Source organism: Ostrea edulis, chromosome 3 (assembly GCF_947568905.1).
Source record: "Ostrea edulis chromosome 3, xbOstEdul1.1, whole genome shotgun sequence".
Taxonomy (NCBI): domain Eukaryota; kingdom Metazoa; phylum Mollusca; class Bivalvia; order Ostreida; family Ostreidae; genus Ostrea; species Ostrea edulis.
In genome coordinates, this window is record NC_079166.1 from 60494505 (window position 1) to 60513610 (window position 19106).

The 19106-nt window shown below is 33.4% G+C and overlaps 2 protein-coding genes across 3 annotated transcripts; one reads left to right on the forward strand and one right to left on the reverse strand.

Moving 5' to 3' along the window:
• Positions 1–223: 223 nt before the first annotated feature.
• LOC125674041 (uncharacterized) lies at positions 224–17016 on the reverse strand. Of its 2 annotated transcripts, none has more exons than XM_048911066.2 (4): positions 16906–17016; positions 3387–3527; positions 1630–1734; positions 224–408 (listed from the first exon to the last, which is right to left on the reverse strand). In XM_048911066.2, exons 1-4 carry the CDS (start codon positions 17008–17010, stop codon positions 280–282), a joined length of 480 nt encoding a protein of 159 aa, XP_048767023.2. In that variant the 5' UTR covers positions 17011–17016; the 3' UTR covers positions 224–279. The 2 variants fall into 2 exon arrangements, with proteins under 2 accessions (XP_048767023.2, XP_048767022.1); XM_048911065.2 differs by lacking the exon at positions 16906–17016 and adding an exon at positions 5168–5323.
• Positions 7419–17983, forward strand: LOC125674040 (metalloproteinase inhibitor 3-like). The gene is made up of 6 exons (XM_048911064.2): positions 7419–7576; positions 10201–10309; positions 10671–10765; positions 11941–12034; positions 13794–13902; positions 17816–17983. The coding sequence occupies exons 1-6, from the start codon at positions 7571–7573 to the stop codon at positions 17850–17852; spliced, it is 450 nt and encodes a 149-aa protein (XP_048767021.2). The 5' UTR covers positions 7419–7570; the 3' UTR covers positions 17853–17983.
• The last annotated feature ends 1123 nt before the right edge of the window (positions 17984–19106 follow it).

Sequence of the window (19106 nt, forward strand, 5' to 3'; positions counted from 1 at the left end):
TTATTCGAAAATATATGGTTTCTGACTAGACAGATGCGACAGCTGCCATAACACAATGGAAGTTTAACTCCTGGGGGAAAGGCTGAACGTTGTCGCCCGCTGATAGTATCTATATGTCGATCTATCATTTTTGTCTGTGTGAGCATAAAATATTTTGTTATCGAGCTGTTACACTAATATATGTTTACGACAGTGTAACGTGAACATAAAATAAAAGTTTTCATTTTACCGTATTTGTACCTTTATTATTTTGATACAATGTATCCAGTTAAGCATATTCTAGTTCAGTTTCATGAAGACCTGAATGTGGTTGCAGAAATGTGCCAAGGCTTTTCCCATAGTCGTTGCATCGTCCCTAGATATCGGCTGCATGGCAGAGCCAGCGTCAATCATGGCAATCAGGTTCCTCTACAGAAGAAATGTATTTGAAAATACTTAGGGAAATCTAAATTACCAGTGGCTTATAAGTAATGTGTGCTAAAACATGTGCTGCTTGATGTATTCTATTTCTATTAAAGTACTGACTTTTCAGCTTGAGATGAAAAAAGTATGCATTAAAATATAGCTATAAGAAATGAATGTCAAAGTTTTTTGCTTAAATGGGTTATGGAAACAGAGGAGATGTTGACATAATCGGCTTCGTCATCAATTCATGAATATGATTGTTTCACGCACAGCTGGTGGTATTTCAACTAAAACTGGTAAAGCTACGTGAAACTTATCCGTGGTGACCCACAAGAGTACCTTTTTAAAGAATGTATATCACTCCAGAATGTGATAAATAGATAGTGATGGATACAGACAATGGTATTTCGAAATCTTTGAACTTTCGATTATATTGTGAAAGGTAGAAGGTTTTGATAGGAATCAATCATGGAAAACAAACCATGTAAGATACTAACCCGCAATGTACAGATCAGTGAGTATCTATTAACGCACGGAGCTACAACCGTACAGCATATAGGAAAGGACACGAAATATGCTACTGGTATATATGTATTTACAGTATCTTTTATTTATGGTTCAAAAGAAAGTTGGCGATTTCGACATTGTAGTCAAAATTAAAAGACAAATGCGCCACAAAGGACTGCGACCTATAGCACGGACTGCATATTGAATAAGTTGATTTGGTCATTAAATGTAAAAACTTTTACGGTACCAATTTTGATGCACCAGATGCGCATTTCGACAAATAATGTCTCTTCAGTGATGCTCAACCGAAATCTTTGAAATCCGAAATAACAATGAAGTTTTAGAGCTATTATAGAGGGAAACAGTGTGTCAAAAATGTGGAGTCAAATTCGTCTAAGAATAAGAGCTATGCGTGAGGGAGATAATTCTTAATTTTGAAATGAATTTCTAAATTTTATAACAACAATTAAATATGCATCCGTATTTTCAAGCTAGTAGCGAAGTACTTAGCTACTGGGTTGTAGAGACCCTAGGAGACTAACAGTCCACCAGCAGAGGCCTCGACCCAGGATTTTCACTGTTGTTCCCTCTTGAAATGAAGTTGAGAGACGTTTTCAATGAAATGTTCACGTTTGACATACACTTACGCTCAGCAGCATATTGAAGATTATGGAATAGGAATACCTTTTTCAGAATATACATAAATTTTTACACCACCTCAATTGTGTGTAGTCCATGTGGGGTGTGAACGTCCATCTGTTCCTGTCCATTCGTAGTGTACAAATAACATATATGCAATGATGATTTCACTGCAATAATGTGCTGAAATAGAAAACGTGCATGTATATTATAATTTCATTCATATGTCGATTCGCTGTATCCCAGTGAACTGGAAATAAGAGACACAACAGCATTTTCCGCAACTGTTTTGTGCCTAGACATCTCATTGAACATAAAGGTTAATGACATACTAATAACTTAGCTTTAAGACAAACGGGATGATTTCAGCTTCTCCATCGTAAACTTTCTATATCTATGAAGCAATATTCCATTATCACCTGCATATGGTGCTTATATCTCTCAAGTGATTCAATACACAAGAACTTGTTCTGGGTATCATAAGGTCTTTTTTAAATCGAGACAGGCTACTAACAAACGAATTGATGTTACAAGAGTTTGCACAGTATCGTTTGAAATATTCCCAAAGTGTATGGTTGTTATAACGATCTAGTTTGCTAATACAAACTGCCATTGGGTCAAATGATATTTGACGTGTTTCATACCAATCGTCAGATGTTCTTTTCCAACTGATGTTTGCTACGTATTACTCCGTTTACTGACTAAAATATAAATGGTTCACGGCAAGTGCTGCTAATTCATTCTAGGCACCTGATCCCACATTTTGTGTGTCAAGTGGTCTGTGTTTCCCAACTCTTAATTTTGTATTCCTTATAGGAGTTATGGGATTTATCACTGCACGTTATCTTCATATTTTGAAGAAAAAATTCTTTTAAAATGTTTTGTCATTTTGGAAGTATGTTTGTAAATTATGCATTACAGAAGAATTATGAAATAAAAGAGTGCTTTCTATTGAAGTACAGTGTGTGAAATCTCTACTTTTCCCACTTTTGAATTTACATGCATAAGTTTCATTTCTCTGTTGATGTCAATAAACTATAGGCAATCAAAATCAATCATTACGTCAGATAAATACATATTGTATTCATGTTTTCTAACCGTATAGATTTTCAGGATTTTAATGCAAGTATATAAGAAAAAATGATAACAATTTGGCAGCTGACATACAGAAGGTGGTCATATAGAATGTGAATGTTTAAACAACATATTAAAAGTGTTATCAAATTTTTCGATCGCCCACAATCTACAAACTATTGCCTTGACATTTAAAATGGAACTTCAAGAGTGGGAGTTATAGATCAAATCTATGAATTATTAGCCACAATGCTAAATATTTGTACAAATTATCGGGTAAATCAAAATAGACATTTTTAAGAATCGATGTTCTATATGAAAGGTGAAGATAACGAACAGTGACCAATCTATTATATGCAAATATATATCACGGAAAGTAATGGATTTACAATATTTGCGTTGGGCCCAGGTTTTACTACCTGTATCATAAATTACTAAGTTGAAATACACACCTATTGGTATAGATTTGACAACACATTGGATAATTCAAAAACTTTGATTATTAATTCCTTCCGCCACAAAATGTAGTCAATCAAAATTTGAAACGACATATTTTTTTTTTTTCAATTCAAAATCCAAGAAGCTAATTTCCTCTAAAGGAAATAAATTTGCGCTGAAATATGAGATGACATAGACCCAAAATACTACTAGACATGATGTAATGCTTTTTTGTACTGTGTTTTGTTTTATTCTAAGTAGTGTTTTTGTTTCATGGAAAATAATTTACATAATTTTGTTGTATCGGTGATGTAAACTCTTACCGTGTTATAGTCGTAATAGAAAGTAAAGGATTCCAGTTCCGATGGTTCGTGTGTTGGTTTAGGGTGGTGTCCGTGATGGTGATTACTGTGTGTGGTTTGAATCATGGATTCAGTTGTCGTACCATCCCCAGGCTGTATCATCTACAAAGGAAAAATATACATCTTATATATTTCTGGGGACATTTACAACAGTCACTAATATTGAAGTATTCACAAATAAATCGCTTTGCACGCGGTGTCTGATTTTGACAAGAATGTCTTCAAAGTAACGGGTGGTGAAAATATTTACAAAAGTTTTCTAAGAGATGTGTCTAATTCGAAACTCTGCATAGCACATCTGTAGTAAGAGGGGGAATAATTTTAAACCCGCAAATAAACTTCTACCTTGACTGTAAAGCCTGTGATAAAAACATGTTCAAAATGAAAACTATGTCAGAGAAAACAATATCTCTTTGTTTATCTTTACATGTTCGTTATCTTCACCTTTTCATACGATGTGTCATTAGGTGGTTTGCTGTTGATACCAATTGCTAAACTGTTCTTATACTTAATACTGATTTGACTATTTGATTACTTCGTTTACCTGATTAAGATATAGGGCTCACGGCCAATGGGACAGACCAACAGGGGAAACATTCGTTATATCCTTTGGTGTTCCCAGGAATCATTGTTTGCCATACTCTGTTTTTTATTCTTTATAGAATTATGAGATTGATCACTTTTGGTTATATCAACTTTTTATGAAGAGGTACAGAAACATTAAACGACAGTGTATGTATCTACTTTGTGTCGTTACAATATTGATGTTCCTCGTCATACTATTTAAGACAGGGTTACCACAGGCTTATTTATGGACTACCATACAAGAAATAACCCCTTTTGTATTTTTAAAGATGGATACTATTTTAACAGACCAATTTTACGCACGTGCATTCTTCGATTTGATGATAAATAATTAAGTGCTTAAATATACAATTTTGACGACGATCACATCGCTGTGTACTATTACAGCCCTGTGTAAATATGAAGTATTTTTTGATTTTACAAAGATACAGTGATTTTGAGAAAACGATTTGGAGACATGTCAAAACAATATCAGATTTTTGTCAATATACACTTCCGATTACCTTAAAATCTGATAGCGGCCTGACTTTTAATTTGGGGATTCAATATCATATTTGATCTCTCCAACTCCTGATTTTTCGAAATCATATTATGGTTCTTTGCATTTCGAGTTATCTCTGTATGTCTACACAGAGAAATATATATATATATATATATATATATATATATATATATATATATATATATATATTAATCTCTTTACTTCTACAATTTTTGTTAGCCGAATGAATATGTTGGATATCAACGATGTGCATCTGATGAACAAAGTACGCAATTATATTTGACATAGCATCTGTAAAACGTATATAACATCTTACAGCTTAAATCAGCTAAAGATGACGAAAATCAAGTACTATCTACACATAGTTCAATCGTGCTGGATTAGAGTTATCAATGTCTATTTCTGTAATAAGGACTCTGACATTGTAAAGACCTTGTCCGATTTAGGAATTGAAACATGCATCATGTATTAAACGTTCCACTTATAGTAACTAAAGTTTCTGGAATTAGAATTTTTCGTCACTACTCATTACTTATGTGAGTTTGGATTTTGTTGACAAATATGAACGGATCTGTTGTGAGATTTTATTTTTATTTTGTAAGCACAAAATGTTTTGAGATGGCCTCACTCTAAATAAATCTAAATGCATACTTACGTATCCTGTGAGAAAGGTCAAGACCAGGAAAGAAAACATGGTGTCGTTTGTATAATGTATTACCAATTTATAAATCCCGTATGCAATTAATCTGCCTTTCGTGTCTCGGCAACCTATTCTGGCGAGACTTGGTCACTTATCAGAGGATATCATATCTTGTTAGAACGTGAGCAATTTAGAACCATCGTACTTTTGTAAAATCATATAATTTTAGTTGATATATTGGTTTGGACGTACCCACAAATTCAAATCTTCGTCAGAAATTGAAGTACACTGCAAAATGAAAAGGGAAAGATAACGAACGGTGATTAATCTCATAACTCCTACAACTCCTATAAAAAACAAAATTCAGCGTATGGCAAACACAGACCCCTGGACACACCAGAGGTGGGATCAGGTGTCTAGGAGGAGTAAGCATTCCCTATCGACCGATCACACCCGCCGTGGGTCCTATATCTTGATCGGGTATGTTTTATTTTTTCATGGCAGATATTTACAAAAATTTGGATTTGGTTACAATCTAAGGTCAGGTATCTAAAGGTAAATCTTTAATATATTTAAAAGAATAATCATAAATTGGAAATGCTAGCTATGAACCTCATATCACTTTTAGTGATGTTCTACAGGAGCACTATCCGATTATAATTGTACATGTAGTTAAATCCCATCTGCCTAATAAATAAAGGGTATCTAGAAAAATATGTTCAATCTATATTCAAACATCACGGCAAAAGTGGAGTGGTGCAGATGACATATTTTCTTAAAATTTCCTTTTGTTAGCTGTTTTCACCGTGGAAGCTTATGACACTTGAAATGTGATATGTTAATTTTCCTGTAAATACGTATCAATCATAACCCCCCAAAAAATACGTATTAGAACTGTTGTTCTATCATCAACCTATAAATAGTAGATAATAGAAACAGGGCAACATTTGAAATACATAGGTCGTGGGAAATCATTATTTTGATTCCTCTAAAGAGATTTGACCTTTATGTGTTGACAGACAATCAAATCTCACTGTCAATTCCACCTCTTTGAACGAATTGAGTAGAGCTACCTCGTGCCTTTATGTCTGATAATATTACGCAGGTTCTACATCACTGAGAACGCCACCGGGCACCTGTAATGCTAATGAGCAAAACCAATAATTTATTTTGAATTCTAGAATTAACTTTATTCAATTTTCATGTTTTGCACATTTTCCCATTTTACGTAGGTTTATGTATTGATGAAATGCGAATATAACGAACGCTGATCAATCCCATAGCTCCTATAAGCAATACAAAATAGAGAGTTGGGCAAACACAGATCCCTGGATATACCGAAAGTGGGATCAGGTGCCTAGGAGGAGTAAACATCAATATCATGATATTTATTCATATCCCTTAATAATCCCCGTAGCTGTAAATTCCGTGACGTAAAATAACAAAAAGTAGAAAATTGTAAGACCGCGAATAAAACCCTTTTGCATGGCGAAGATACAGTGAACACTATATAATCATGTCAGCGTCAGACGTCCTTGAAAATTTATCAATTAAGTATGGAAGCTTTTGCAAAAATTTGAGATGTGTGATGTATATCGAAGGCCTTCTTCATAACTCTCAATTCTGTCATACAAGCGGACAAGTAAAGATAACCAACAGTAAAAAGTAAAGTTAACCAAAAGTGATCCTAACTCTTATAATGAATACAAAATACAAATTAATGACTATTATCATAATTATGTTCAGTTTATCAGAAATCAATATCATTACACTGTAATTGTGAAGTGTTATGAAATATTTATTTTCATATTTTATTTGTAAAATTTATTTCGAAAATATTTTAACTAAGACAATTTATTGGATTTCCCATTTGTTTTCGAGATAGTAGAATATATTGGGTTTTTTTTTTTTTCCTAATAGAATTCAAAGTTTAACTATCGTTTTTGAAATAGGTAACATCATGGCGATGCCAAGAGAATACACATCACCACGGTTTATAAAGAAAAAAAACCCGTAAAGGATTAAAAAAAACCCAACCTTTTGACGGTTGTTTATGTTACATTTATTTTTATCAAGAGACACATATTGCACAAAAAAATATCAGATACTACACATTACGAAAAAACGACAACCATTGGTAATCTATATCGTAAACAAAAAATGGTACACTCATAGAATAAACAATTTGTAAAAGTGCACTGGAATTTGAATATGTGTTATTTCATGAGCCACAGGACTTCAACACATGATGACATTCATAATGCGCAGTTTCAAAGCATTTTAATGCTTATGTCAAATTACAAAATTACTATAACCATGTTAAATTATACTTGTATATAAACACGTGCAAGTGTCATATAGATAACTACTACCTTGTTCCGTGCACAGTGGAGAATAGATGTTATATCTAAATACAAAATGAAGGTAAGCGCATGGGTTTCTTGTCATACATTTTGGTCCTATTTAGTATGTTTATTTATGATACTTGAACAGCGAAAATAAAGAACAGTGATCAATCTCACAACTCCTATACGAATATGAAATAGAGAGTTGGGCAAACACAGACCCCCTGGATAAACCAACGGTGGGATAATGTGTTTAGGAGGAGTAAGCATCCCCTGTCAACCGGTCACACCCGCCGTGAGATCTATATGTTAACCAGGTAACGGAATTATCCGTAGTTAATGTGATTATGGGTATCCGTTGAGGTGAAATATATCTAATAGATACAATCATATTCTTCAAAATATAAGAACATTTTCAACAATAGAAAAATAAGATGATTGAATGAAATTTGAGAACGCATCCAGGAATATAGTTGTTTATATACATCTCTGCAATTGGGTTAAATATTACAGATATATTTAGAATACATACATATAGAATATATATGTATGTATATAATTTATAGGTGGTACCGTATAAGTTTTACATATATATTGCGGTAGGTATTCATGGTTTCTCTGTAAAACTCTTAAAGTTGTCATTTAATCATATTGGTGATATTTTACATTTTATCTTTAACAAATCCGTATCCTCATGTACATATGTTGATGCTTGGAAAAGAGCTTGGATAGTCCTGTTGTACAAAACAGGTGATGAACAGTTGGTAAATAATTGCAGACCAGTTTCTATTTTACAAGTTGTCGGTAAGATTATTGAACGACATGTCTTAAATTCCTTTCATGAATATTTATCCACAAGTGAATTATAGATAGCCAGTCTGGATTTAAGCCAAATCATTCATGTGAGACAGCGTTGAATGGTGTTACTGATAAATGGTTCAAAAACATGAACGCTGGGAAGCTTACAGGGGTTCTGGTTATTGACTTGCGTAAGGCCTTTGATACAGTCAACCATGAAGTACTTTTGCATAAACTTATGTCTTTTGGAAATTGTCACGAATCTTTTAAATGATTTCAATCATATCTTACAAATCGTAAGCAATGTGTCAGTTGGAGAGATGTGTTATATAGAGAAAAAAGTATACCCTTAGGAGTTCCTCAGGGGTCAATTTTAGGACCATTAATTTTTATTTTGTACATTAACGAATATCCAAAATGTCTTGAACACTTTTCAGTTACAATGTATGCAGATGACACTTCACAGGACGTGAGTGATAAAGCTGTTGATGTAATTGAATCAAAATTGCAAGAAGACCTTAAGTTGCGTGCAGAATGGATGCTTAAAAATAAACTCAGTATAAATCTTCAAAAATCACAATGTATGCTTATTGGTCTTAAAGGTTACAGGAATGTCGAATGTTAAATATAGATTTTAATGGTGTACAAATTGAATTTGTGAAACAGGCTAAACTATTAGGTGTTTATATAGATAGTACTTTATCATGGGATGCACACGTAGAGTTTATTTCAAAGAAAATTGTAAGAACACTTGCTGTACTTAAGAGAGTGAGTTTTCCATGCCACCAAATACACTTATAAAAGTTTTTAATAGTATTCTTTTTCCACATTTTATTTACTGCTGTACTGTCTGATGTAACGTTCAAAATCAACTATATTTAGAAAAAAAAAATTCAAGCTCCAAAAGAGGGCAGCAAGGATAGTTTTAAATATTCGAGATATCAGGACCTCTATTGGCTTTTCATTTTCTTGTTTGAACTGGATGCCAATTAAGGATTACTTTATGTTTAGAAAGATTGTCATTCTGTTCAAAGTTTTAAACAATCAAATGCCAAATTACCTAAACGTGTTTAAATATACAAGAGATGTGAGTTGCCTCCAAACCAGGTCGAATGATTATATGTCTAATTTATTATATTTACCAAGAGCTAAAACTGAAAATTATAAACGTTCATACAGCTACTCTTCTGCATTCCTTTGGAACAAACTGTATCAAAATGTTCGAAACTCTGGTTCAGTTGTCATTTTTATCATTTTTAAGCTGTGTATTTGATTGAATAATTTCATAGAAGTAGCACTTAAACATCGTGCTTTCCTCTTTTTATTCAGGTGTGCCAAATGTAGTTGTGATATGACACTGTGTGTGTGTCTTATGCTATTTTGTTCTTTAATTTTACGTCATGTATTCATATTTAGATAATAATTTTACCACTAATTAGATGTATCTTATGCTATGTTTTCCCCCTTTCCTTTTATATCTTATTCATATTTAGATACTATCTTTAGATGTTAATTTTATGTTTGTTTTAATGCAGGACCACAATGGAAATTAGCTATATGCTAATTTGTCTTATCCTCGATAAATAAAGGCTATTATTATCATCATTATTATTATCAGTATTTCATTATTTCGAACACTTTTTAACCTCAAAGCAGGAACATGAATGTTTTATTTTGGTGATTAAATGATTATTGTCTTGCAAGCAATTAATTCTTCCTTATGTATTTCATTACGCTAGAAGCGGTTTTCTAACGTATTTTTATTAGGTTCCTTTTGTTCATGTACAAAATAAATGTTTATCAGTCATTAATATATATTTCTATGCCATTGAGAGACTTTTAGAAAAAATGGTTGCCATCAGTTTCACAGCTAATGTCCCTTTAAGGATTACCATTGTATTTCAGCTATTTTATTTGACAATGAGTATCATGTTAATCAACGCACTACGTATCTATGGATGCAGATGCCCCAGGAAACAATCACCACAAGAAAAGTACTGTCGATCTGACTTTGGTAAGCAAAATATTACGTTGACCTTATAAAGAAAGATGAAGATAACGAACAGTGATCAATCTCATAACTCCTACAAGGAATACAAAATAAAGAGTTGGGCAAACATGGACCCAGGTGGGATCAGGTGTCCAGGAAGAGTAATCATCCCTGTCCATCGGTCACACCTGCCTTGAGCCCTACATCTTGATCATATAAACGGAGTAATCCGTAGTCAAAATTAGTGTTGTAGAAAAATAATCTCTCCCCCTCTCTCTCTCTCTCTCTCTCTCTCTCTCTCTCTCTCTCTCTCTCACGTATACACGAGGTATTTCGGACGTAGAAATATATTCTAAATTTCAGGGAATGTTTTATTCAATTATAGCCATCCTTGCTAAAGTTACCGGAAGGAGAGACCCGTTACCCAGTGGATCACAACATATCACTTATAGTGTGGATGTCCGAAGAGTTTACAAAGGGGTACTAATGTAACAATCCATCAATTCTTATGCTGAGTTCTAACTCTTGATATAAGTATTTAATATTGCATACAATGTACACACTATCACAGGCAATTCAGCTGGCAAAATTACAGAACAGTTTTTATGACTTAAACGCACCAAATCTGAAACTGTTATCAGATATATTGAAGGTAAATCAATAAGCTAGTGCCCGATCAGTACATTATCCACATCCATGATATGGTTGAATGTTTATATTTGATTACAGTGCTGGATTAAACTTATGTTACGTGAATTACAATTAATTCTATTTTACCTTTAATTAAAAACGGAGATAACGTGTCGCAACAAGCGTTGACACGTTAAAGACACCCCCTGTTAGGACCCTGAGTTCTAAGTATAGGTTTAAATTTGTAGTAATTCACCTACAGCTGCTGGGTCAATATGAGTGAAAAATTCTCGACATGACGTAAGACAATCAATCATTAACTTCATCAAATCAAATCATGACGCTTAACACCTCTCTGTGCCATTCGAATGAAAAATATTTGGTATAAGAAGTGGATATTAGGACTAAAGGCGAGCACGGGCTCCTTTAACTTATTTGATATAAAATTGGATTTTATTTGATTTGGTTTGAATGCATTTTATTGTAATACCATTACAATCTACAAAGGGATCAAGCACAAAAAACGGAGTTCGCAAATAATCAGTGCCAAAATCAAATCATCATAGAGTAACCGAGAAATGATTAAGTCTATTATATGTAGATATTTGCGTATCTTAAATGAAAGGCGGCATAACGAACAGTAATCAATCTCATAACTCCTATAAGAAATACAAAACAGAGCTGGGCAAACACGGTCCCAGAATATACCAGAGGTGGGATCAGGTGCTTAGGAGGAGTGAACATCCCCTGTCGACCGGTCACACCCGCCGTGAGCCCTATATCAGTTTTACTAACAACGAACTTTCATAATTACCCCTTTCCTTAAAATGTTAAAATCGTGCGATCATTTTGAAAAAGTGAAATATTTCATTGAAAAACTGCTTATACAGTGTAACTTGATGTTGTCTCGTTACTTTTGCTTGAGAACACAAATGAAAGATTACCATTTTCCAAAATCCATCAATTCGATTAGCTCGCAGGGAACTGTTCGCAACTCGACTTGTCTGCTGTAATTTATTTTGTAGGGTCCAGCCAACAGAGGGTCTGCTGAAATTCACACTCATGTTTCCCCCTTCTGCAGCGTAAATTTAAATATTGGCGATGTCTACCTGATTAATGGTGAGAATATTATATAATGTGTTTTTTCTTTGTAATATGACTAGGTGAAGATAATGAACAGTGATCAATCTCATCATTCCTATAAAGAATACAAATTAGAGTAGGACAAACACTGATTCCTGGATATACCAGATCTGGGTCCATGTACCTAGGAGAAGTAAACATCACTCTTCGATCAGTCACATACACCGTGGGTTATATATCTATATCGGGTAAACGGAGTTATCCATATTCAAAATCAGTGTATAAAGAACGGCCTCAGAAGACTGAATGGACCTTCCGATTTCTTTGAATCGTAGTCCCCGGATAATTTTGAGATACTAGATTACATAAGAATATATGATAACACTGATAATCAAATACAAATATTAAAGTCATCAAGGATATTGATTATTTCATTGATGTCAGAGCATATTTATACAGTACAATTTTAAGTCTGTTGACATCATGGACACTTTTAACTGATTCTGACTTCAAAATAACCCCTAGACACCTAATCCCACCTCTGGTATGTCCAGGGGATCGTGTTTGCGCAACTCTCATTTTTTTTAATTTTTTTTTTTTTTTTTTTTTTTTGCTTATAGGCGTTATGAGATTGATCACTGTTCGTTATTTTCACATTCCACATACACCAAAAATTGCTGCTAGAATCGTATTTTAAGAAAAAGTTCAAAGCAAACATCAGTGTAAAATGATCCCGTGGGGATCCGGGATAGAATAGATCCTCAGTACCCCCTTGCTTGTCGTAAGAGGCGACTAAATGGGGCGGTCCTTCGAATGAGACCGCAAAACTCGAGGTCCCGTGTCACAGCAGGTGTGGCACGATAAAGATCTCTCCCTGGTCATTGGCCATTAGCGCCGAGCATATGCCTAAATTTTGCAGCCCTTCACCGGCAGTGGCGACATCTCCACACGGGTGAAATATACTCGAGGGGGACGTTAAACAATATTCAATCAATCAATCATTGTAAAATGTAAACCATGGAGATGATTTCGTGTTTAAATGTTTGATAATAATTTCTTCATGAAAATGGTAGGACTCTAGCAGCACTTTAGATCAAGTTTGGGTGTTTTATCGCTAGTTACATGAATATTTAAGCTCTTGGTTAGTGTTATACTCTTTTTACTTTTATCAAGGTACATTCGTGATTTATTCATAGTAGCAATGTAATAACGTCAGACGGAGGCGCATATTAATTTTGTCATGTTTGTGCGATACAGAATACTCTCATGTATACACACAATAAAATTTTAAATGCTTAGCATCTCCCTCCTTTTGTTTAGCACAAATTTTGTAGATTGTTCAAATTACATGCATAATCGGGATATATCTTGCATTAACATGCCTGCGTTGTGTGCAAGGTGAAGATAACGAACAGTGATCAATCATCATAACTCCTACAAGCAATACAAAATAGATAGTTGGGCAAACACGGACCCCTGGACACACCAGAGGTAGGATCAGGTGCCTAGGAGGAGTAAGCATTCCCTCTGTCTTATGTCAAGTCTTGGGTTATTTCTATTGTTATATTTACTGTTCCAAATCAAACTTAAAGTGTCTGATTTCTGTGTCAGTGAGATGGTCCATGTGAGCTTTGTGACCCACAGGTCCCTTAATCATATGCATGAACGAGAAATTTCATTTTTTTTTATTTAAAGAGTATTGTTTTGATTTTTGTATAATAATCCAACTTATTGTTTGATGGATTAGGTTTGAAATAGTATAATACTACATGTTGATGGCATTGTATTTATTCAGGTAATTACAACGGGGAGCTAAAGATAGACTCCTGTCACATGATACGAGTGTTGCCATTGAGAGACGAGAGTGCAGATTTCCCCACACTTACAAGCAACTGCGGTCCATGGTAAACAAACACACACGATTCGAGATACCATGATAGCTAACCTTTTTACACTATTTTAGCGGGGTTTCTATAAAATCAAACTAAAGTGAGTCACAGACTTGTCGGTATTTTTGTGAACTATTTGTACAAGTATAATAAATGCCAAACATATTCTTGTAAAATTTTAAATGTTATTAAAATCATATCATATACGGAAACCCATTCAAAGTATGAAATTTCCATTTCAATCACTTAAAAACACAAAAATTCAAACGTATACGTAAGCCAAATAATCAAATATTGGTTTTGTTGTGGTATCAAATCACTGTTGTAAATCATTTTGCTGACTATTTCTTTTACTCTCTTTTTATATTTAAATCTTTGTTTTTACAAAGATGTGCATTTTGTTAAATTGTCAATGTTTTCACTATAGAAAAACATTTTTCTAATATTGTAAAATAAAAAAAAATCTAAGCCTATAATCTAAGTGTGTATCATATCAAACTATAATTTATATCATGGTTATAAAACACCCAATCGAAGGATTGATTATATATATATATATATATATATATATATATATATATATATATAAAGCACTAAATAATCACAACTAGGTACTGAAAATTTTCGCCCCAGCCCGGGGTCGAACCAGTGCGTAAGTCCACTCGGCCACAAGGAAAGGCGTTATGGCCGAGTGGACTTATGCACTGGTTTGACAATCTTGCTAGGCGGTCTCAAGGGAAATCGTTGTGGCCGAGTGGACTTACGCACTGGTTTGACAATCTTGCTAGGCGGTGGGTGCCATACGTCGCTGGTTCGACCCCGGGCTGGGGCGAACATTTTCAGTACCTAATTGTGATTAGTTAGTGCTTTATATATTAATTAATTGATTATCACATGTATCGTTTAGATCCAAGGGGTAAACGTAAGGTTGGGTGTTATAATTGTTTGTTTGTGCTTTATATATATATATATATATATATATATTTATATATATATATTTAATCAATCTTTCGATTGGTTAATCATCACTACTCTAGCGTGCTTAATAGACTGTACTAGTAATTTGATATTCATCACTCATTTAAGTAAATAGAAATTCTGATAAAAACTGTCACCGGGAATGTGCTATAGCTGTGTAATAGGTTGTGTCCTTTAGCTGATATACTGGTTTTTATGTTAGGTTGTACCCTGTATTTCTCTAATTCAATGTCTATTTAGGTGTTTAAGGTGGATCGATCCTCATGTGACTTATCAATATGAATGGTTAAAAGTGGAAAAACTGTATTAATTTCCACTCAATATAGTTTAATTTAATCAATAACCAAAGAAAATGTGTATGTTGCCACCTTTTTAAAGATGTCAGACATACAAAAACAGATATATATATCAACATAAAAAGCCACACATTTTCGGTAAACAGAATAATGAAAATTAATAAAAACTTGTTGAAATGACAAATTTTAAATGTCAACAGTTTGAGAAAACTGCTAATTCATAGATATATAAAAATCAATTGTGGATATTAAGGAAATCATTGTGTCATAGACATGCAGTAGAGGAAATTCGAGCATAGGAGTTATTGCCCTTGACAACATTGTTTAAATTATAAATAATGATTATCTATGGAAAATAAAAAAAACTTTTTCAGTATCAAAAGTTTACCAGATTTTTTATTTTATTCAGTGAATAAAATTCCTCTGAAAGATATATTTCTATCATGCGCAAAATTAATTAAATGAAGATTTTGCAAAAACCTATGACATCACATGAGGATCGATCAACCTTAACATGTTCTTGTATCAAGGAAATATCCTATAGCTGTTTAAGCGGATCCTATTAAGCTGTGTCCTATATTCTTTTCAGTATGCGAAGCTAACTCCAATAGCTGCAACCAGTTTTCATTTTAGGCCGTGTCCAACAGATCTTTAACCTATTCCTATACTACGTTGTCCAACAGCTGTTTGTCTGGTTCTTTCAATAGACTGCAAAATGTTCATATTACTTCAATGTAAACCTCAATTTTCGACATATCATTTTTAAATGAACAGGTGGCGAAGCATACAGTGATTCGTTTCTAGTGTAAAATAAACTCACGCTCTGTTTAATCATGGTAATCCACAACCCCCGCTCTCTGGTTAATTTTTTAAAAAGAGTTTATCTACGAGAATACCACATAAAATGTGGCATAAGCTATGATACCGGATCAACTAAATATTTTTTGTGTATTAATGTACTCTAATATCAATATCAAATATGTTTTTCGGGGGCTTCTCGTTGGATAGTGATCTGCAATAATTTTGCTAAAAATATCACCTCTGTTCTGACCAAAGGAAAATTATGTAATTATGTATATTTTACCATTTCTATTTCAGAATTCTGACAGTTTATTGAAACGAGAATTTTAAAAGTTGATACAGTTTGTACATCAACTAGATACACATGTTCAGTTGGACTGCAATATATTTCTTCCGTTTATGTACATGTGGTGCTTTCAATTATATACAAGAAAAAATCCCTTAAACAGTCTCTAAACATTTTGACTTTCACTTGATATAAATAAATATCAGTAATAATCAGTTAAATAATTTAAAAGACATAAGGGCAGAGATTTTTTATTCGAAAAGAAAAACAAACATGCTTAAATAGTGGTACAGAAGCTGAAGATGCATGTCTTTACATTTCCTTAAAAGAATGTGTTGAGACTATGTAAGAAAGTATGGTTTGTTGTGGTAGTTTGTTGCACATGTTCACAAAGATGTATTGAATAATATTGACAATCGAAGATCGTGATTTGATTCAGAATGCAGACGACGAGAAGCAGAGGAATGAAATGCAAATAACGCACCACTTTACTGTTGGTTATCTTCACCTTTCACTTTACTTTTGTTTTACAACTGCATTGCCTTAATAGTTGTACTTTAACAAAATTGGTATACGTTAAAACTTAAATTTGAAACAATAAGTTTTGACCAAAATATTTTTTTTTCATTACAATTTAGAATTTGAAACTGGTCTAACCTCTGGTATATCCATGAGTTCGTGTTTGTCAAACTTTCTCTTTTGTATTCCTGATAGGAGAACTTTATGAGATTGATCACCGCTCATTATCTTTACTTTTCTCATCCTCTTTATCCTATGAAAATTTACAAAACAAATATATTGATGAATTTCTTTCAACAATGATCAAACTTCATCGACATGAACATGACTTATAATTTAAAAGAAATTAAACATGATTCAAAACGGGTAAATTTGAATTTTATTATTAATAAAGACATAAGTTCCTTATATAAAAAACCCACAGTGGAGAATGAAGCGACAAAAAAATAAATGGTGCATACTAATGTACGGTAGCTAACACGACACAATGTCTTCTTCCCAAGTAATGGGAAGTATAAATTTTACAGATTTTATACCCACATCAATCGATGTCAAATAGGAAAATGAACAGAACATGAGATGAGAGTTGTGTACAAATGTATATAGAAAAAAAACCCAGGTAAGCTGTAAAATAAACCTGAACATGTGATTTGGGTACGCGTTAAAATTTAAGGAGATACTCTACATCATCATAATTGCTGACTTCCTTTAAAAACATGGAGGAAAAATCAATATCAGCAATATTTGACTTTTCCTTTTCAATTTAAATACCTAGACGAGTAGCTTAGTAGGTTAGCATACCGACTGAACTGTAGGTCGCAAGTTCGAGTCCAACAGGGGTTTTAAATATTTTTCACATTATTTACTACTAAAACTGTATTTTTTGACAAAATAAAGTAAATTTGAATAAATTCAACTTCAAAATGTTGTTGTAAATGTCCTCCACTTTTCATCTACATCAAATTTCTCTGGTGTAGCACACCTCCTTAACTTAGATGTAACTTACAAAGTGCACATTATCAATGATGAAACATTTATTTATTTACAGGTTAACGCAACCATACCCTAAACCTCTGAGGTTTTAGATTCTACGAAGTCTTACAGAAAAGGAGAAACAAATATGGCTGCATTCTATTAAAACTGAAAGCCTGTGAACTTTCCATAATATACAGTGTATTGATATTTCTATAGTTAAAGAAAAATACTTTGAATTACATTTTGTCTCGGATCTTACCAGCTCATTGTATTAGCCTTTGTTGCTTTTGTAACCGTGTTTTAAATTTTTCCCAATTTGATTTTTATTAATAATACCAAGCTCGTTAAATACTTTGGGGGGGGGGGGGGGTGATGAAAGTTAAGCTACATACTTATTAATAGTAGAAGGTGTTTTTTCTGTTGTCTGAGCTATATTCCAATGTAGTTGATAAAATGTGAAATTAAATATTCCTATCCATCAACAAAAATCAGTACAAAATTTCATAGGGGATCAATCGTCATTAAAGAAGCGGGTAAAGGAGGACTTATTGCAGTCATGTACATTAAATATAATATTACAAATAAAGTGGTGGATCAGTTCAAAAACGATCAATTCTACAAGACACTTCAACAAAATGAAGGTATTATACGGGAATCACTGTTCAGAATATAGGGTTCACGACGGGTGTGACCTGCCACCAGGAGATGCTTACTCCTCCTAGACACCCGATCCCACTTCTGGTATATTCATGGGTCCGTGTTTGTCCAATTCTTTATTTTGTATTGTTTTAGGAGTTATGAGATTGATCACTGTTCGTTACCTACACCTTTTATATATATTAGTGAAACGTGAATATATCGAATGGTTATCAATCTCATAACTCGTATAAGCAATTCCAAATAAAGAGTTGGACAAACATTGACCCCTGGACACACCAGAGATGATATCAGGCGCCTAGAAGGAGTAAGCAACCCCTGTAGACCGGTCACACTTGGAATGAACCCTATATCTTGATCATTGATTCCCGTATGATTCAACTAGCTGCAAAATACACGTTATTGAAAAATGAACTTACGAGTTAGGACAAAAGAATATAACAATTTCCGTCTCCAATCATCAATGAAACAGAAAATAGAATATCACACGTGAAATAATCATCAGTTGTTCATTATGAAAATTCAAAATCATCTGTGGTAACATCTCCATAATGGAGGTTACAACATCAAACAAACGGTCATGAGAAATATAGGAAGTATTTGTGTTATCTAATATTTATCCTTAAAGAAACTTTGTTTAACATACTGGTCGACAGGGGATATTTACTCCTCCTAGGCGCCTCTCGTATATCCTATCGCTCTATTTT